The 21,859-nt window shown below is 40.2% G+C and overlaps 1 protein-coding gene across 4 annotated transcripts in view; it reads right to left on the bottom strand.

Moving 5' to 3' along the window:
* Nucleotides 1-300: 300 nt before the first annotated feature.
* Nucleotides 301-21,859, bottom strand: part of ECI2 (enoyl-CoA delta isomerase 2) — a 63,366-nt gene continuing 41,807 nt past the window's right edge. For all 4 annotated transcript variants that reach the window (XM_073332146.1, XM_073332150.1, XM_073332147.1 and 1 more), the window contains exons 3-10: nt 21,415-21,513; nt 12,612-12,797; nt 11,268-11,337; nt 7,962-8,064; nt 6,399-6,519; nt 3,304-3,393; nt 1,917-2,060; nt 301-945 (exon numbers count right to left, since the gene is read on the bottom strand). In XM_073332146.1, the coding sequence (XP_073188247.1) occupies nt 790-945; nt 1,917-2,060; nt 3,304-3,393; nt 6,399-6,519; nt 7,962-8,064; nt 11,268-11,337; nt 12,612-12,797; nt 21,415-21,513 (969 nt within the window). In that variant the 3' untranslated portion in view covers nt 301-789. The remainder of the gene's footprint in view (nt 946-1,916; nt 2,061-3,303; nt 3,394-6,398; nt 6,520-7,961; nt 8,065-11,267; nt 11,338-12,611; nt 12,798-21,414; nt 21,514-21,859) is intronic.

Raw genomic sequence — 21,859 nt, 5'->3', positions numbered from 1 at the left:
TTTTCTATTCTCTTTTGAAAATATCAGATTTGAGTCTTTACAGCATTTTAAAAAATCTTCTGCACTTTCAAGCTTTTTAGTGCTCCAGCCTTGGGCAAGAGGTTATTTCTAACATTGGAAATAAATATAAAACGAGAAGATCTGTATGTCTGCCTGCCAGGTGAACACTTTTTAAAGAGCAGTATTCACTTGGAAGGCCAAGAAACAAGGTAACATCAACAAAGCCTCAGGGAATTATTTAAAGTAATAGGGCCTTTTCCCTTCATGTCACTTTACTAAAGCAATAATGAGCTGCAAGAGTTAGGAACAAATATTAATATTTATTTTATACTTATGCAATATTTCCTTTCCTATATTAGATGGATAAAAAGAAACATGTTAGCATCATATGACTATCACTCAGTTATCCAAGAACTATCAAGATTTGGTGCTATTGAATCCGTGACTCCTTCTGGAAGACAAACAGCTGTAGTTATATTCAAAGACATCATTTCAGCATGTAAAGCAATGAATGCTTTCCCAGCCAACAACCCAGGCCGAAGGATCCAATGTGTTTGGCATCACAAATTCATGTCTGAATATAAAATGTCAGGCCACAGAAAGATAAAACTTACAAGTTACTAAAATTTTTATGAAATTGTTTCTATACAATAATACAGTAATAATCAACATCAATAAAAAGGCACAACTAGAATTTACCCCCCCAAAAGTGTATTCATTTATTAAAATTTATTTCAGTGAGGATAAACAGATGAGCTTCAGGAGCTTGATCTTCACCAACAATAAAAATTAGAGTTTTGATTTCTTCCCAAAGAAGCTCATAATAGCAGTCCTGCATTCGTCAGATAACCACCTTTCCGTGAGGAGTTCACACTCCTGACAGTTAACTGCATGCAGCTTCTCCTTTTCCACACCTCGTATTAACTGCTTTGACAGAGCCAAGGACTGGGAGAAGAAAACAAAAACAAAACAAAAGCTCACAATTAGTGAGGCATACATAGTACAAATTGTGTTATTCTACACATCTCCTCAGTTCAGCATTCTGAAAAGTAGTATGTATTCCAGTTAGATTTTTAATTTAAATTGGCATTTTACATAGGGGCTGCTGCTAAGACTACTTAGTAGGGTGCCATTTCAGGAGGAACAATACATCCATCCCGTCAATGCCCAGAACGTGTGTGGACAGACAAATGTCAATTGGGAATTTGTTAGACTACCTGCAGCTCCAAATATAAATGGAGTTTTTATAAACTGCTGGTATGAGTGTCTCTATTATGAGACCAGCTCACTATGTTTTTCTACACATTCCAAGCAGTCAGAAAAGAGATGGACTGTGGATGTAGGTTCTTTTCGGGAGAGAAATGAATGTGCAGAGATTCAGGATTTTTTTCCCCGTAGGTTGTTTGTTGGTTTTGTAGTAATCCACTTTTGAAGGTGCTGAAGATACCACTCCTAGGTAAGTATGTAAAATGAATATCCCACACGATAGCAGTTGTAGCAAACTTGTATCTATTAAATACATCTAAAAAAGCTGTTGAAACTAGTATCTCTGTCAACCCTGCAGGAGTTAGCATCCAAGGCAAATGCACATAATTTTCAAGTTGATTAACAGCTCATTTCTTAAAGGTACTTGAATGGAAAGTGATGAGCAAGTGCCTCTTGCCAGCTTCAACCAGGATAGCCTCTGGGAGAGGGGCAACTGTGACATTAATTCCTGGAGGGAAAACCATAGGAACAACCAAGCTTGAGAAGAAAACTTAGGTTGAGGTTTGTTATTTTTTCAATTACCAATAAAGCCAAACCCCAAGAGGGTAAGTCTGGACTCTGTATAGTACCTTGCTATAGTGTCTGCTCATAGGAGAGCGGGAACCTCTCTCTTGTTACAGGCCGTATAGACACAATTTTTAAATACTAACGTTTTTGGGGAGATTTGCATAAGCTTTAAGTCTCATCCAAACTTCCTTTTGAAAAGCCCTGTCAGGAAAAACCTCAGTCACAAGTCCCTGGGCGCACACTTCCCTTGCAGTCAACTTCTTGTTGAAAAGAAGCATCTCGTTTGCCTGTGGGAAGGAAAACAAAAGACTGTCAATCTAATAAAACACAAGAATTAAGAAACTAAAAAGAAAAATAGAGAAACATAAGCCTCCAGTTTACAGTGCTCTTTTTCATAGTAGAAAAGGAAACTTAAATGTTGCCTGTTAATTTCGGTTCTCTGAAAAGGGTTTGGCCACAGGTACTCACTGAGGGGTCGCATCCTAGAGCACTGTGGGGTAGCAGTGGTACAGCTGTCAGAGAATCTGGCACAGGATGGGCTGTCCCCTCTCAGATCACCCAAGATTTGCTAACGTCAAAGCTAATTGTTACTTACTCGGTTATTCTAAATTCTCCAGAACAGGGACTGGCATTCTGTAAATTGCTGAAAAGATCATCCTTGTCTTCCTAGTGACTAGAAAGCACTTATTTCCCTATGTACTATACAAAACTGTCACAGTTTATATCGAGAAGTTTTGTTAACATAAAGGCAACCTGATATAGCTATTTAAAACTGCCAGAACTATCATAGTGGCATACCTAAACAACAGCTAATGGGAATTACGCAACTGTAATAGGAAGATAAGATCTGCTCTATTTTGATTGGGTGCATTTAAGCCTTTTTATTGGATTTTTTTTTATTCCTACTGCAGGCTCAGAAGAGCGAATGCATGAGTTTGTGGATAGGAGACTAACAAATAACTCAGCCATTAACAGGTAGTAGAGAAAGGTCCTGGAATTTGTGAAAAAGCTTCCTAACAAAACTGAGGAAAGACTGAATATATAGTTTTCCCAAAGGTTCAGCAGGAGTACCTACAACTACTGCTCCCTGCCTGTCAGAGGTGCTTAGCTGAAAGGTGCTTTTTAGTGCAATATCCTTCCTGACAACTTTACAACTGCCTCTGCCATTGCTGGAGGAAAGATGCAAGCCCTCAGGGAAATCTGACATACACGGTTTGGGGGAAAGGGGAGAGAGAGAGAAGGGTTACATACCTCTGGCAGTGGATTTTTTTTTTTTTTTTTAGTTTTGATATTCAGTTTTCTCTTTATTTCAGTGCCCTTGGTGATACTATTTGACTACCTTCCTCATGTTTAAAAAAAAAGTTTAATTAAACAGAGTGCAAAGCACAATGGGAGTGGGCTCCATTTAAATGACTCTCCCACAGTCACCCTTCTCACTCATGTAGCTGGATGGCACTACTGAGGAAAACTGGAGTTCAATAAACGTACGTAGAAAGTACTAAGTTAAAGTACAGACTTGTGTTCTCTTACCTTGGATAAGCCCATTATCTTTGGAAACATGTAAGAAGAACATCCTTCTGGACTCTGGCCAAGTTCACTAAATGGGGTGTGAAATGTGGCCTATTAAAGAGTAAATCCAGCTTTAAAGTGAGGAATCAAACATTAAATTTGTCATTTTAAATAGAAGAAAAATACTAGAGTCTAGTTGACTACAATGAAGTTGCACCAGAGATTAATTTGACCCATTACCTTCACAGGCTTTAAAACACAATTTAGCAACATGGTGTGATAGGGTGTTCACCCACACCAATCCTGAAGGGGTTAAGGTAGGTTAGATGGACCAACTTACCACGTAGGCTGCACCAAGGGGGGAGCTATGGATCAATAAAGCTTAATTAAGAATGAAGCTCATCTGGGCAGGAACAGGTGGGGGCTCTTATAAAGCTAAGAAGCTGAGAACAGAAGGGGGGACAAGGGGAAATAGTATGTAATCACTTTCTGACAGGAGGCAGTTTGTCACATTACAGGGTCCAGCAAGAAGCAAAAGGGGGAAGTAGTCATAGGGAACAGAGGAAGCTTAGATGGGGGGTAAACCCAGAGGTGCCAGAGGATCGAAGGAGGGAGTAGAACAGAGCCTAGGGAAGTAGTAACCGGGGCTGGGAGTAAGTAAATCATAGTTGCAGAGCATAGGGTCCCTGGGCTGGCACCTGGAGTCATAGGTGCTGGAACTAGGGGTCCTACCACACCCACTGGCTTGAAATGGTTTCCATTACATACAGGGTTTACAGTTTGGTGCAATGGCTCTCAGCACCCCTGCCTGAAGTAGAGGGCAGGCCCAGGTTCCCATCAGCCACTGGGAAAGTGGCACAGTCTTGGACATAGAACAGGGGATTGCCTGGAACAGCAGAGACACAGCTTATTCAGAGACAGACCGACCGACCGACCTCTGGAAGGGGAGAACTAAAGTGACCAGACCAGACGACTGAGTTACAAAGAAGACAACTACCCAGAGTCCTGCAGGGTGAGATTGAGACAACGGACTGAGTGACTGAAGGAAAGGATGTCCAATCAGTGGTGAACTAATCCCCAGATAAGCCTCAAAGAGGAGTGATAGTGGTGAGTAGTGAACCCCATTACACATTGTTAATATACAGCTTGGTTCTCTCTACACATATAAGACCCAACTGCGTTATAGAACACAATCCCCTGACCGGGTTTATCAATCCCCCAACATGATTAAATTGCCTATTTAGAGGGGTTTATAGCACTGTTGGCCAAAACCACTCTCAGGGTAGCTAAACGGCAACAACCATACTTAAACACAATAGCATCTAGCAGAGTTTCAATCACAGTGGGGACACAGCCTAAAAAGGAATAAATAATGGTATCAACAAGTTCATCGAGAGGAGACCCAAGGCAGGATCCAAGAGTTACAAAGGGCCCGATTCTGGCAGTGAATTCCATTCACAGAGTGCTTGCAGGACTGGACCCTAAATTTGACTACTGAAACCCTTTTGGGGGGGGAGGGGAACCTAACTAGTACATATGTGCAGCACTTTTTCATATGGAATATTTACATACATTTCCCCCAGAAGTTAAATAGGTAAGTCGCATAAATACATGCAAAAATATCACTTCTGAACAGGTCAGTTTTTAATTTACAGCAATGCAGATAAATTGTCTGTAAAGGATCATAGCACGCTTTTTTTTTTTTTTTTAAATATTGTAAGACTTTTTTCTCCCCACTTAAATTCTGTTACACACTTGCTTCAGAGCTGAAACCTTGAACATTTTCATAAAGAAGTTATGGCAAAGGTGAACAATGTGATGTCACATGGAACCCTAAACTAGCTCCAAGTTAAAACTCATTAATGGTAAAAAAAAAAATTGAACTGCTGGATTTCACTGAGTATCTTCTATTTTAAAAACATAAATGTGCATGCAAATTGAGTATGAATCTCAAGTTCCTGCCAAGTTTCCAATACTGCCCACACCCTAATAAAGGCTGGGCACCTCTACTCTATTACAAACAGTTATACAGTGAGACAATTAAATAAGGTCATTTTTTTTAAATGAAACGTACTGTATACTAATTTGTGCATGTACTATATCGAGTCTTAGAATGATGAACTACTATCCAACAGATTGGCAGAAAAAAGTTTGATTGATATAAATGCTGAAGCAACAATCTGAGATGGGTACCCATTAAGGATTACTTTTTTAGCTCAGGAGGTAATAGGTTGTCTTAAAAAAAACCCAACCCTAGAGTTTTTATATCCTAGGTTTGTCTCAAATATGATGTGGATTCATTTCTCTTCCAAAACTTTTCTATCTGAGTATGGACCTTCTGTACCATTAGATAATGGCAATAAATATGCCAGCCATGTAAATTTGAGTGAACATCTCTCTCATTTTATTGGTATGGGGTATCACACTCAGTTTAAAATTTATCTTCTACTCACACCAAGCTGCACACAGCTTCTAGCACCACCGTGCTCAAGACCTCAAGACCAGAGAGCAAATTAATTGTGTAGAAGCAGTAAAGAATAATTTACAACAAATGAATGACAGATGTGTCCTATTTTGTACAGTAGCAATCTATATTGCATATGTATTTGGATTTTAGGTCAAGCTTTAGCATGGCTCTTTGTACAGTAAATTTGGTAATCTCAGCCATCTCTGATGTGACTAAAGAAAAGCTGTCATGAGGTTTTTAATTATACATTGGGTAAAATTAGTTTATTGTATTCCGATTCGCTAATGGAATTGGTTATAGTTGGTAAAAATGGCCTAATTGTTAACAAACTCATTAAAAGCATAATTTCACATCATCTACCCTTTACTGTGCCAACATGTAGTGACTTTTCTTCACTAGAAGTCATATCAAGTCTCATTACTCTTGGTGGCTGTGTTCAAATTACAGGCCATATCTACATGAGAGAAATATCATGGGTGTAAGAACATCAGTTTAGTTACACTAGTGCAAACCCCTACTGTAAATGGGCTGCACTGATGCAAAGCAGTGCTTACACAGGTGCAGCTTACCTTGGGAAATTTCATTCCCACAAATTTGTAGACAGGGATTTACAAATATTGGATTGATATCAGCCATGCAGTTTACTTACTCTGTCAGTAGCATACACAATGTCAAAGAGCCCAAGAAGAGTTACAGAGATTCCAACAGCTGGACCATTCACCACTGCAATCAATGGCTTAGGGAAATCAATAAAATGGTTGACAAAGTTCCTGGAGAGGGGCAGGAGCAGAATTTGTCAGGATGACACATTAACTTTTGACGGGGAAGACCAGTCTTTTGCAAAACTTGAGACTAGTTACATAGTCTATGCTTGTGTAATGCTGTTTAGTTTCTATTCTGCCATGATGCCCCAGCATGCTCCAGGCTAACGATGTCATAACTACCATGGAGCCTCAGTACCGCTTGTCGATACAGGGTCACACAAGGGTGTTCTATTGTATTCTACACAATTATTTTATATCCTGAAGGGTACAATACATGTTCATTTTGGGATGTCAGCAGCATAATGAATACAAGGGCACCACAAGAGTAAAAGGGATAAGGCTCAACAGAACTTGAAATTAAAAACCAAACAGGTGAAATTTTAGGTATAGTGCTGAATCCCCTACTTAGCATGATTAATGGGGCCATTTATCACATACTGAGGTAAAAAGTTTTCAAAATAGATCTGAGTCTTGTTGTCATCTCCTGGGGGGGAAATTGAGGTCCACACGTCACTTGCCTAAGTGAAGACAATCCTGCAGCCCTTCACTTGCAGTTTATCTTTAAATATTGGATAGAAAGCAGCAGGTACTTATCTACCTAACTTAGGGTTTTCTTGTGTGCATTACTGTAGCATCTGATGCTTTAGTCAGGAATCCAAAGTAAGAGTATTTCCCAAAGTTTCCTTCTCAAATTTATAAGCACAAAGAAGCAATGGTGAAGGTAAAAGATCTCCTAATCTTTTTTTTTTTTAAAGCAAAAAGATCAGTTTCTGCCTGTTCAAATATATATGCCAGCCACAGTCTCATCCCACATACCTTCCCTATATTTGTCCTGCATCTTACGGCACTGTATTATCTCCCAATCTACCGTAAGACTGTAAACTATAATTTTTCATTGTTCAGCATATAGGGAGAAAGTATGGTCTTCTAGTGAAGGCATGAGATTGGGACTCAAGAGATGTGTTCAGTTTGAGGCCTAGTCTACACTAGAAAAAGTTTGCTAGTATAGCTACATGAGCAAAGCCTCCTCACGGAGATGTAGCGTATACCAGCAAGAGTGCTCTTGCTGGTATAGCTTCTACTGGTTTCCTCAACAAAATATGCTATACTGTAAAACTGCATCTATACTAGAGCTTTTGCCAGTACAGCATTGTCATTTAAAAAAAAAAAAAAATCCCAGAGTCATCCCTCACTGACATTACTATACTGGCAAAGGTTTCTAATGTAGACCTGCCTCATTTCCTCATCTGTAAAATGTGGTTAATACTTCCTTTCTCCCACTCTTGTCTATGTACACTGTAAACTCTCTGAGACAGATCTCTCTTACTATGTGTATGTACTACAGAGCCCTACTCTTGGCTGGAGCCTGTAACCCTGAGTTAAGTCAAGTAAATAATATCCTACCCTTTACAGTAGTGTATGCACATACAATATAAAAAAAATCCTACTCGAGTAATATTGCAGCATCTTTTGCCATCTTCTCTATTCCACCGGGTGGGATATTGGTAAAGTTATTCAGGTCATTTCCACTACAGTAATAATCCCCATTTCCTGCAGACAATATAAAGACAAAAACTTCTGAATAGGCAAAATAAAGAAACTCAAGCTTTCTTCTCATGTTTAGAAGAGAAAGCTTAACTTTAGATATTTAGGGTAAGTAATTAAGAAGTTGCTTCAAAGCATAAACAATTCCTTGTTAAAGGATATCTTCAACCTAACAATATTAGTTCTGATATTTTTTGTTACAATACCTAAAAGCAGTGAAAATGAAAGTTAGGGGTAAAAAAATTCAGTTTACTTTTTGCATCTGATCACGCTTTGTGAATAGTCAGTTTCCCCTGTCTGTATGGGTCTTTCACACAGCAACAAAGGAGAGAAAACACATTTAAAAACAAATAGGAAAATACAATTATAGATTTTTCCTCTCCCCTCAAAACTGACAGGGGAATCTTAACTAAACCCCTAAATTTCATGTTGTGTCCCTTTAAAAAAAAAAAAGATAGTAATCTACAGTGAAGACTACAAAGACTAGCATTTTACAATACAAGGTTACTGGGACCACAATTTTCAAACAGAAAGGGTGTGGTTAAAAATTAGAACATTGACTGGATGATTCTTTCCTGTTTCTCGAACATATATTATATTCTATCATGATGGCTGAAGGCTCCAATCCTGTAAACACTTAAACACATTCAGAACTCTGTGCCCAATTAGTCCTTTTTAATAATCAGCGGCATAAAGGTATATGCATAAGTATTTGCAGGATTGGGCCCTTGCCAGTTTTTATGGTTCTCTGAGACCACCCCCCAGATACCATAGTGATGGGTGGCCTACAAATGCCAACAAAACTACCTTTCTTACTGCTTTAAGGGTAGTTGAGCAAAGTTACTAGTATTGGTACAAAACCCAAATCTTGAATGTGTGTTTTTAATGATGGACATGACATGCATTCAGGGCTCACAGACCATATAAGAGAAGTTAAGATTTTTTGACTGGTCACAAGAAAACATGCAAGTGTAGTTTTTCTATTAGCTTATCAAGAACAGTTATTTCTACTATGTTGATATATATTATATATAACCAAACTGTGACTACAGCGGAGAATTTAAAAAAAACAACAAAACAAAAACGCAAGAGCAACACCCCCATGCTGGAGATGAGGTATGTAAGTTGTACAAATATCTCAAAATTTATATTTTCCAGTAACTTTCACAACTTAGCATCTCAGAAGGATATTTAGAGGCAGAAGGAAGTGCAAATCTGCTAAAGAACTTATTATTTTGAAAAGATTCTGCTGTGACACTTCGGGAAAAAATTAACTGTGCGATTAATCACACTGTTAATAACAGAATACCATTTATTGAAATAGTTTTGGATATTTTCTACATTTTCAAATATATTGATTTCAGTTACAACACAGAATACAAAGTATACAGTGCTCACTTTATATTTGCACTGTAAAAAACAAAAGTAATAGTATTTTTCAATTCACATAATACAAGTACTGTAGTGCAATCTCTTTATCATGAAAGTTACTTACAAATGTAGAATTATGTACAAAAAATAACGGCATTCAAAAATAAAACAATGTAAAACTTTGAGTCTACAAGTCCACTCAGTCTTACTTCTTATTCAGCTAATCGCTCAGACAAATAAATTTGCAGGAGATAATGCTGCCTGCTTCTTGCTTACAATACCACCTGAAAGTGAGAACGGGCGTTCGCATGGCACTGTTGTAGCTGGCGTCGCAAGATATTTACGTGCCAGATGCACTGAAGCTTCATATGTCCCTTCATGCTTCAACCACCATTCCAGAGGACATACATCCATGCTGATAACGGGTTTTGCTCAATAACCATCCAAAGCAGTGTGGACTGATGCATGTTCGTTTTCATCATCTGAGTCAGATGCCAACAACAGAAGGTAGATTTTCTTTTTTGGTGGTTCGGTTTCTGTAGTTTCCACATAGGAGTGTTGCTCTTTTAGGACTTCTGAAAGTATGCTCTATACCTCGTCCCTCTCAGATATTGGAAGGCATTTCAGATTCTTAAACCTTGGGTTGAGTGATGTACCTATCCTTAGACAGCTCACACTGGTAGCTTCTTTGTGTTTTGTGAAATCTGCAGTGAAAGTGTTCTTAAAACGAACATGTGCTGGGTAATCATCCAAGACTGCTATAACATGAAATATATGGCCAAATGTGGGTAAAACAGCATCGGAGACATGCAATTCTCCCCCAAGGAGTTGAGCTACAAATTTAATTAATGCATTTTTTTTTTAAACGAGCGTCATGAGCATGGAAGCATGTCCTCTGGAATGGTGGCCAAAGCATGAAGGGGGCATATGAATGTTTACAAATCTGGCACGTAAATACCTTGCAATGCCAGCTACAAAAGTGCCATGCAAATGCCTGTTCTCATTTTCAGGAGACATTGTAAATAGGAACGGGCAGCATTATCTTCCATAGCAACTGGCTGAACAAGAAGTAGGACTGAGTGGACTTGTAGGCGCTAAAGTTTTACGCTGTTTTGTTTTTGAGTGCAATTATATAACAAAAACTATACATTTGTAAGTTGCACTTTCACTATAAAGAGATTGCACTACAGTACTTGTACGAAGTGAATTGAAAAATACTATTTCTTTTGTTTGCCATTTTTACAGGGCAAATATTTGTACTAAAATAACAATATAAAGTGAGCACTGTCTACTTTGTATACTGTGTTGTAATTGAAATCAATATTTTTGAAAATGCAGAAAAACATCCACAAATATTTAATAAATTTCAATTGGTATTCTATTGTTTAACAGTGTGATTACAACTGTGATTAATTGCGATTAATTTTTTAAATCACGATTAATTTTTTTGAGTTAATCGCATGCGTTAACGGCCATTAAATCAACAGCCCTAGGAAAAAAAGAGGAAGGAAGTGTTCTTATTTTAGTTTCCTTGTTTACACACAGTTCTGCCTTAGTCTGCTAACGGTTACCTAAATCAGTGGTGCGCAAACCGGGGGGCGCAAAAGGTTCTCAGGAGAGGCGTGAAGAACCTTCAGCCTTTTGCTCTTTTACTAAAATATACAAATATCACTTTTTACAGCAGACTTCCTAGCACCCCATTGCCACCCGTACTTCTGTGCTGCTGCTGGGGGCAGCGCACCACTGATCTGTCAACATTATATTTAGGCATAAGGTAAAATTCATCTCTTCAAAAAAAGAGAAATAAATTTGGTTGAGAAGCCCGTGAAACATGATACCTGTTATTACAGTTATGACTGAGTCATCCTTGGCAGCTTCTTCAAGTGCTTGAATAATTTCTCTGTACATCTATGTAAAAGAAGGATGAAAAAAGCACATAAGAAAAAAGCTGTGATGTCACAAAAGAAAACCCATACTGAAAATCAAGAACTTGGAAGGGCCAAATTTTCCAAGGACTGCCTCTAAAATTGTGCCTGCAATGTATGCCCACAGGTCATGTATGCCTGCACTAGTTAAATATTGCAGTCTGATATTTATATCCACAGAGGAGCGTGCGTAACATTTCAGATGCAAGTTTGAAGACCAGAATGAGGCCCCTTAAAAAGTGCACATGAATTGGATAAAACTTATTTTAAAACCTGACAAATGACATTATACATATGTGAATTTAAAAAGAGCTAAAAATATAAAACATAAAGGATCAGATTCCAGTCCCTAATCTGGCTGCCAGCTTTGCAGCTCCTACATCAGGATTCCCCTGAACATTCTATGCTGCTGGAATTAGTTGCAGAAGCAGATCAGCTATCTAGACACACATACAACTTTGCAAAAAAAACAGTTTAGGGAATTTTACATATTCCTTGGTTTAGACAGGGCTATGGAGAGGTCTTGTACATATGTTTAAATTAATAATAATGATACCTAATTCTTTTATAGTGTTTTTCATTAGTAGATTTGAAAGCATTTCACAGGCTTTTAAATGAACCACAGTAGAGCCTTTCTGCAGTTTACAGTCTCAAGTTAGGGTAGGATTTAGGTGAACACTAAGAGCTTTTGAAAAAATCAGAACTTTAAAAAGCTGTACATCGCTATCAAGGTGGTTAGTTTCTGTACATCAACTCAAAGCTAAAGAAAAGATTGAAATGGAAAAACTGAATAGAAGCAGAAGAATTACATAAATTGTTTGAAATAGCAGGGAAATGGAGGACACACCAGAACTGGAGGGAAAATAAAAGGCAGCTTTCTGCTTTTGAAAACACACCACTAAGGCATTATGCTGAAAAGACAAATACCAAGAGGAAGAGCAGCTGCTGCTTGAGGCTATGATTGGGCATTAGCACAGTATATTCTTCCAAGTTACTTCACAAAAACGTAGTTGTTCACCATGTGTCCACATGCATCACTATACCAAACCCGTGGGACTCATCTGCTCAGTGCTGAAGGTTTCGATTCCCATTGGCTTCAATGGGAGTAAAGGAAGTCCGCATCTCATAGGATTGGGCCCACAATATTTGAAAGACACTCCAAAAAGTTGTTATAAAACTTCACCACCATATGTCAGCGAAACCAGGTTTTTAACCTGATGTAAGATCATATTTAACCCCTAATGTCAATGTCTTTACCTGTGTGGTGATAGCATTTTTCTTCTCAGGGCGGTTTAGCATTATCTTAGTGATGTTGTCTGTGGTGGTAACCTGTAGGGTTTCATATCCATGTTTGCTGTCCGGAGTGGTATCTTTCACCTGGCTAGAAGACTCAGAAGAGACCAAACCTGACACAAGGTCAACATATTTCTGTCTGGCATTGTCCTGTGGGGAGGAAAACCCAAAAATATTATTAAAAAATGCTGGAGTCCAGCTCAGTCTCCTCTGCTTAGTGCAATGATGAACTGAAAATAGGAATTTCTTCTCAGTGTAAATCAAACTAGAAAAATCTGTTTAAATAGAAGTTATGTTCATCAAGGTGACCAAGATGCAAATAAGGATGTTTACTGAATGAACACTTCGTACGTTTTGTGTCTGGTGAGAGCAATGGCAAAGGTTTTGATGGTGTTGAGCATTGCCAGTTTCAGGGGGAAAATATCTGTCTTGAAAATCCTTATGGTAGAATATGCTAAAGGCAAGGATCATCACTTGGTTTTCCAGATTTGGGACAAGAGAGCTCTCAAGGTATTCTATACTGAGACACACATTGGGACATTCCTTCAGCAAAACAAAAATTTTATTTCAGAATGTAAGTACTGATGGAAAATAAAATGCCAGAAAAGGAGGGTAAGACACATTTTAAACAGTACGCTACAGATATGAAAGAAAACTAAATGTTCAGCTCAAAATAAAATACGAAGTTCTCAAAAAAAATAATCTGTTAACAGTGTAAAGATTAAGAATGTAAATTCTTGGGTGTGTCACTTGAACTTCAAGAATGGATTATTCTCTAGTAATACGAGTTGTTCAGCTCATTCTACAGGGTGCAGAGAGCCCATTTTAAAACAACCATCTACAAACACCCACACACACATTTTGTAGCTCTTATAGTTTCATCAGAGAACTGCTTTTCTGTATGCATCAGTCTTTTATTTTGATAAGATTGCTCAACAGATTTTTTTTTTAAACTTCTATATGTAAAATACTGATATCTCAAATCTTTACACTTTGTAATCTGAATTCTTTTATGGAGTGATAAGAGTCTTTATTCATTCTAGGGTGCAAGAATGACCCAGACTTGCTCTTCTCTCACTCTAAGAGGTGACATGGGAATAAACATTTAATTACAAGTGGTAACCTTCCAAACAGAAAGATTTGCCAGTAACAATGATCAGAGCATAAGACTGGTCAGCTAGCTCCCCAAAAAACCAGAAAAACCAACACCAGAAAAACCCTCACCTTCTCTCTCCCCTTTTCTCTTCCCACTTCCAAGTGATTTGGGAAACTTCTTCCTAATGATAGGTGGAGCTCAAAAGTTTCAATTCACAGAAGTACTTTAAAACTTCTGGATGCTTATCCAAAGGCTTCTTGGTCTAAAAATTGTTCTGGAATCTCATGACAGACCCTCTATGTTTCTGGCAGAAACCAGTAAGTGTGGAGACACAGGAAAAATTGAGGGGAGGGAAATTTAAACCAATGTTGAGTTCCAAAGCGATTTCAGTTCAGTTCTAATTTTGCATACACTGGTTTACCTCATCTTTATGCCCCCATACCCAAGGTTCAAGTTTTTTTGGTTTTTGTTTACACACAACCTTAACTTTTCCCTCTTTCAGCAATGCCCCAGTTCTCCCCATTAACACACATATTTTTACTTTTCCAACCCCAGAAGTGCTGCAGTGTACAAGCTCTTCACCTCCTCTTGCAACCCATTCACTCTCACTCTCAAGATTCCATCTAACACTATTAAAAGATAGACAAGGGGGAAAAAAGGTAGTCCTCCTCCATTTTCCCTAAGGCCTCTCCCCTCCCTTAGCAACCATCCCCATTTATTCCCCTCCCCATGCTGCACCCCAAGCCCCCCTCCCCTTATTCCACCACTCCTCCACCTCCTAATGTCCATCTCCTCCCAGGAAACATTCACACATTTAATTCCAGTCGTCGTCCCCACCTTCCCACCCCCCCAAGACTTTGATTACATTCCCCCAAAATAAAATTGCCACCCAGGAGGCACAAATTATAGCAGCCTCCTGCCACTCAGTCAAAATCCTTTTGTCTACCTATCCATAGTTATGTTAAATGAAGGATGTTCAAAGCCATCAATCTTGATGAGGTCTGCGGTTCATCTAGTCATTAGTATCGCTCAGGGCACACCGACACTACAAAATTAAGTCGACCTAACTTATGCTGGCACACAGCCATGCAGTAATTACATCACTTGTACGTGTCTATGCTTTGCTCACGTCAGTGGCATGCATTCTCACCAGGAGTACTTCACTCAAGCATATTGAAGCATGTCAGTATGGGGCATTGTGGGATAGCTTTTGAAAGCCAGCAACAGTCAATGTAAGCAACTCAGCATCTACACTGACACTATGCCTACCAAACTACATTGACACTGACTCTGCATCTCTCGTGGAGGTAATTACTAAGTTGGCGTAGTGAGTGAGTTACATTGGCAGGCGCTAAATATTAGTGTAGACACTTACAGAGTCAGGTCAACATAAGCTGCCTTGTGTCGACTAACTGTAGTGTAGAGCAGGGCTCAGTTTAACAGTACAAGGCAGCAGAAGGAAACTGGGTTTTTGGGGTGGGGGGCTGTAACTTGGGAACCTTTTAGTCAAATGACCCTGTGGTTGGACCACTAACGCCGCCTGAGGCAAATCGAATTTCAATGCAATTCAAGTAACTGTTCAGATTTTAGAACACTTAAAGGAGTTGAGCGTTAAAGCATATAAAATGGTGGGAAAAAGAAACTCTTGCCATTTTTCTGTATTGGAATATGCCCACTATAAAAAAATGTACATTTTCTTAAACACCATTCAATTTGGGCACCCCAAAGATTTAGTGGTGCCATGCACTACCTTGGGTAAAACTTGACAGATTAAGACGTCTTTTGACCCATATCACATCAGCAGTTTGATCTCTAGCACCGCACAAAAAAGCCCACCTAGAAACTTTTTGAAAAATGGCTAGTTCTGGGGAGAGGGGGCTTCTCTCTCTAGAACCGCTAGCTGAAATGACCCCAAAAATTGGGTACCTAACCCTATCCAGGCACTCTCCTGATAAACACCAAATTTCAAAGAAATCCAAATATGCATGTCAATTTTAAAGGCCTTAGACAGGTTGACCTTTAAACAGAAATTGTGATGTAACTACAGTAGTGCTGCTGCTGTGATTTCCAGTTTTGCTATTGATAACTGGCTGGTGGCTGCTGCTACACCTGGCTCAGTTTTGGTTGTTGCTGATTTGTTCTCTGCGTGGCCCATCCTGATTTGCATTAGGTTGTCACTTATGGCCTAGTCTTCCTGACTTGTCACCTTAGCATGAATCTGATCAGCATCTGTGGTCCTTTTATGTTGCTGCAAAGGAGGACTGTGCAGACTGATAGCTGCAGATTTGGGCTTGGTGCTGCATGAATGAACTCATGTTGCTGCTTCAGTCCAGAAGAAGGATGGTCAGTGGTTCTACTGCTGGATGAGCTGGGTCACATATAGGCCAAGCAACAGACAGTGCATGCCTACGTGCTTCAATATCTTACAGACTTACACACTGCACAGCTTGACACATGATTAACTCCAGAGGACATTTGGTGCTGTTGTTGAAATAACAGAAGATGTCAATTAGGAGCTCATCAGGAGTAAGGCTGCGTGTCAGTTATGGAGGTCACTGATTCCATGACTTTCTGTGACATTTGCAGCAGCTGGCTCCGGGGTAGCAGGTTGGCATGCAGGGCGGCACTTACCTCAGGGGGCGGGCTCCCCGGAAGTGGCTGGCATGTGCCTGCAGCTCCTAGGCAGAGGGGCCAGGGGGTTCTGCACGCTGCCCCTGCCTGCAAGCACTGCCCCTGAAGCTCCCATTGGCTGCGGTTCCCAGTCAATGGGAGTTGCAGAGCCAGTGTTCATGGCAGGGGCAGCGCGCGGAGCCTCCCTGACCTTCCCTCCTTCTAGGAGCTGGAGGGACATGCCAGCCGCTTCCAGGGAGCTACGCAGAGCCAGGTAGAGAGTCTACGAGCCCTACCAACCCTTCCCTCCCCCCAGCACCAGCAGGGGTCCCAGGCCACGCGCCACCACCCACCCTCTCCCCAGCACCAGCAGAGATCCCGAACTGCGCGCCATCACCCACTCTCGCCAGCACCAGCAGGGTCCTGAGCCGTGTGCTGCAGGCCACTGCCCACCTGTCCCCCCAGCACCAGCGGGACTTCTCCCACCTCCCCCCCCACAGCACCAGTGGGGATCCTGGGCTCCCCCCAGAGCACCCCCGGCCCGCCCCCCTCCCAGAGCACCCTCGGCCCAAGTTTTAGTTAGGGGTATATAGTGTAAGTCATAGACAGGTCACGGGCCATGAATTTTTGTTTACTGCCTGTGACCTGTCCATGACTTACTAAAAATGCCTAGACTATAACATAGCCTTAATCATAATATTTTGCACTTCTCTCAGCTGTGATGTGCACAAGGTAAAGTGGGCAGCCCACAAGAGACAGATGTTTCTCTTGAATAAACACTGCAACACCCTTGTGCACGCCCATCATGACAGAAGCACTGTCGCATCAAAAGCCAAGCGGTTTGACCGTGGGACTTTCCTGGCATCCATATTTGAATTCAGAAGATGAAAAATATTCTCTCCAGTGGCACACTGTACAGGTTGAGACTGATAGCAACGAGGTGATCACTTTACCTTTGCTATCATTAAAATGCTGAATAATGATTGGGAATAGCTTGCTGGCACCTGCACCACTGTTGCTGTCCTGGGCTAGACTAAACAATGAACAACGCATGTTTTCTGCTCGATGGTCCACACTGTCATTTGCCATCTCTTTGATAATGGCTGTCGTCTTTGTGTGCATACATACATATTTCCTGGCGATTTCCAAATCAGAAAATGCAGTTTTCAGCAGCTTTGAGACATGATTGCTCACCACAACTGACAAGTTATGCTCAGCAACAAAACCTGTTACTAACATTTCAGCACAGGTCTCACTCTCGTTGATGTCTGCGGTGAAGAATTGTTTTATCTGCATGCTGCTGGCTGGTGTTTTTGCTGTCTCAACATGCTTTTTCGCACAATGCAAATTTTCACATTGTTACGACAGCCATGCATGATGGATATGTCCACGTGACATAGGTCACAGTACACATAATTTTCATTCTCTCTCAATAGCTTAATTACTTTAAATTTGATTGCATAGCCCATTTTGAACTTCAGAAACATTCCACTCAGGGTTTTTCTGGGATATTTGGCTCATTTTTATCACCCACATCAGCCATTTTTATCAACAATGGCAGCTGGTGAACTCTGGGGGAAATGGGTTGTAGCGAAAAATAAATTATGCCTGCTTGCCCCCATGGCACTCCTTTCACTAGAGGTGCAACCAGAATTTTCATAAGGAGGGCACCCAAGAGGCCTGCACATGTGTATCGGGTTCCCCCTTTGCATAGCCATGACCTCTCCCAATCCCCCTGGGGGCCCAGCTGGCATGCTCTCAAAAGTTATCTGATGTGGGGGACTGGCAAATTTTTCTTCCCCAATGTGCGCACAGACAGGCAGCCGATGGCATGCCGGTCCGCGGACCACCACTTTGAGACCACTGATCTAGAGCACATTAATATAGTCCAGCAGGGTCTACATGGGGCAGTTAGAGCACGACACACATCTTGTAGCATGACACACATCTTGTAGCATGGGCTGTGCAACCAGCGCCACAAACCCCATTCAAAATTGCTGAGGCTTCCTTTCTATCAGACCGTCACAGTTCAGTCTGTGCATGTGCCAGGAGGAGAAGAACGAACCCCACGGCCACGACACTATTTGCTGCATTTGTTGGACCCGAACAGTGGCAAGTGACACAAAAGTCATAGATTTGAGGCCTGAATTTATAAATGTATAAATCAGGAGAGTATGGAAAATAAGGGAGGATTGGCATTTCTGCCATTGAGCTGGCCAGTTTCAAAATCCAGAACTAGGTCTGCTAAATACAGTAGTGTGGCTAGGAAGAAGCAGTTAGGCCCATGGCAGCATAGTGCAAAGACCTAACTATAGGTTGTACAAGGCAGCTCAGCCTTCAGTGTACTGGTGCGGCCACCCCACTCAGACAATGCACGAAGAGCCATTACTTTCTCGCACCGTGAACATCACTATCACATGGTTACTATTCTAGAATCATAGAATCATAGACTTTAAGGTCAGAAGGGACCATTATGATCGTCTAGTCTGACCTCCTGCACAACTTAGGCCACAGAATCTCACCCACCCACAAATCCCTGACCTATGTCTGAGCTACTAAAATCCTCAAATCGTGGTTTAAAGAATTCAAGGTGCAGAGAATCCTCCAGCAAGTGACCCGTGCCCCATGCTACAGAGGAAAGCAAAAACCTCCCAGGGCCTCTGCCAATCTGCCTTGGAGGAAAATTCCTTCCTGACCCCAAATATGGCAATCAGCTAAAACCCTGAGCATGTGGGCAAGACTCACCAGCCAGACACCCAGGAAAGAATTCTCTGTAGTAACTCAGAGCCCACCCTATCTAGCATCCCATCACAGGGTAATGGGCATATTTATCGCTAATAGTCAAAGATCAATTAATTGCCAAAATTAGGCTATCCCATCATAACATCCCCTCCATAAACTTATAAAACTTCGTTTTGAAGCCAAATATGTCTTTTGCCTCCACTGCTCCCCTTAGAAGGCTGTTCCAGAACTTCACTCTTCTGATGGTTAGAAAGCTTCGTCTAATTTCAAGTCTAAACTTCCTGATGGCCAGTTTATATCCATTTGTTCGTGTGTCCACATTGGTACTGAGCTTAAATAATTCCTCTCCCTCCCTGGAATTTATCCCTCTGATATATTTATAGAGAGCAATCATATCTCCCCTCAGCCTTCTTTTGGTTAGGCTAAACAAGCCAAGCTCTTTGAATCTCCTTTCATAAGACATGTTTTCCATTCCTTGGATCATCCTAGTAGCTCTTCTCTGTACCTGTTCCAGTTAGAATTCATCCTTCTTAAACCAGAACTACACAATATTCCAGATGGGGTCTCACCAGTGCCTTGTATAACAGTACTAACACCTCCTTATCTCTACTGGAAACACCTCGCTTGATGCATCCCAAGACCGCATTAGCTTTTTTCACGGCCATATCACATTGGCGGCTCATAGTCATCCTGTGATCAACCAATACTCAGAGGGTCTTCTCCTCCTCTGTTACTTCCAAGTGATGCGTCCCCAATTTATAACAAAAATTCTTGTTATTAATCCCTAAATGCATGACTTTGCACTTTTCACTATTCAATTTCATCCTATTCTGAAGTACTGCAGTCTGTAAACATTGTTTATTAACTGTAAGTCCTTTTAAAAAGTAGTGCATCAGTGAAGAGGGATCAACAGTTCATGATTTGAGAATCAGAACATGAGAGATAGCTCTTACAAGAGCTACCACAGCATAATCAATATGAAAGAAAGAAATCATTACCCCTCTGACAATGATTGGGTAAGCAAGTTTAGCTATATTATTGATAAGCTAAGTGAAGAAAAAATATTTCTGATGCAGTAGTTTGTCTTCTGGAACTAGCAGAAGTTGTTTTAGGAAAGTCAAATTTTGCCAACTGACACGACTTAGGGAGAAGATATTTGACTCTTTACTCTGAAAAGTGACTCACTCTAAAATGCCATAGTGGGAAACACATTTTCATTCTTTCTCAATAGATTCCATATAAAAAACTGTGCTTAGTTTAAAAATAAAAATATATAGTTCTTCTATCAGCTTTACAAACTCATCCTTGGGCTCTGGTAATCTACCTGCATTAGTTTGCAAGGCTTACAGTTAGAACCACTGTATTTTTACTTATAAACTAAGAATACTTTTTAACATGGAATCTATTGAGACAGAATAAAAATGGGATACAACTAGGCTATTTTTTAGACTCACTTTTCACAGTCTTTTAGCCTATGATATAAGTCCCCTATTTCACGTGACAAGTTACCAATATCCATGAAATGAGCATTCACGATGGAAGATTTCTTCCTCTTTTAAAGAAAGATATAGAAACTAGCTTAATTCCACTTGTAAAGTCCACAAAGTAGGCACAAATTTGTTGCTGGGGTAGTGTTGTTTATCAGCTAAAACCAAATTAGACTTTAGTCTAAAGATCCTCACCTTTAACTTCCTTATGACAACACCCAATTCATCAACATATACGTTAGCCAAGAGGCCTGGGTAAGACTGGCGTTTGGAACAAGTCATTTTCCGTCCTGGATCAGCTGATAGAATATCCTATAGAACTAAGGCTTTTTATCTCTTCCTAGAACACCAGAAGCATGCTCTCTCTCTATTTGTATATCTATTCAACAAATAAGAGAGACAAAGGGAGGCAGACATCCTTGTTGTCCCCCACATATACACACTCAGGATTAATCTGTATGGCAATGAAAAGTGCTATAAAGCCCATTTCGTTTTTTATTTTTTAAAGAAATGCTAAAATGTGACCCAATTAGAATGACACTTTTAAAAGCAAGCAAACAAACAAATCTTCCTTGAATAAGTAATTACACCTAATACTCTTGTAGATTAACATTTCCATCAGCTGTTGGTAACACTTTACTCCAAGTTTATAAAGCTAAAATATATAACTAAAATATTTTAGAACTTTGTAAGACATAGTGCAGAATATGCTGATGTCTGAAACAGACTTTCAACTAACACACAATATGATTACACACTAACCCTTCACTAATCAGTATCAAATATCTGGTTTGTAAATGAAGTGATGAATTGAAAGCAGTGCTATATTCACCTTAGACAAACTGCCAAGTGAACTCCATGCATCCCATTTTGCCTTCTTGACAAAGTCAAGCATGCCAGGCGTCGGAGAACTGCAGGGACCCTCGGTAGCCTGTATAAAGGGTGGAATAAACTCATGTAAGCTTTCAAGTAAATTCAAATTTCTCAATCAGTAGGCTGGGGGCAAAGAACACAACCACTATCAATCATTACATGATCATGGCACAGAAGCTCTGAAAACAAACAAGTATGCTCCAAAGAAGAGAGTACTGGAAAGTCACTATGTCTATATTACGTCTTTTAAATATTCAAGATAAGCATATAACTTCTCAGGAACCCGATCTCAATATTGTACAGACTCCAACCATTTTAATGAATTTTAAAAAAACATGCTTTTAAAAGGTGCATTTGTGTATACAGTTTACAAAAATATCGCTGCATGAGATCAATCTTTCTTT

The sequence above is a fragment of the Lepidochelys kempii genome, chromosome 2, assembly GCF_965140265.1.
Source record: "Lepidochelys kempii isolate rLepKem1 chromosome 2, rLepKem1.hap2, whole genome shotgun sequence".
NCBI lineage: Eukaryota > Metazoa > Chordata > Testudines > Cheloniidae > Lepidochelys > Lepidochelys kempii.
This window is presented reverse-complemented; position numbering and strand designations above follow the sequence as displayed.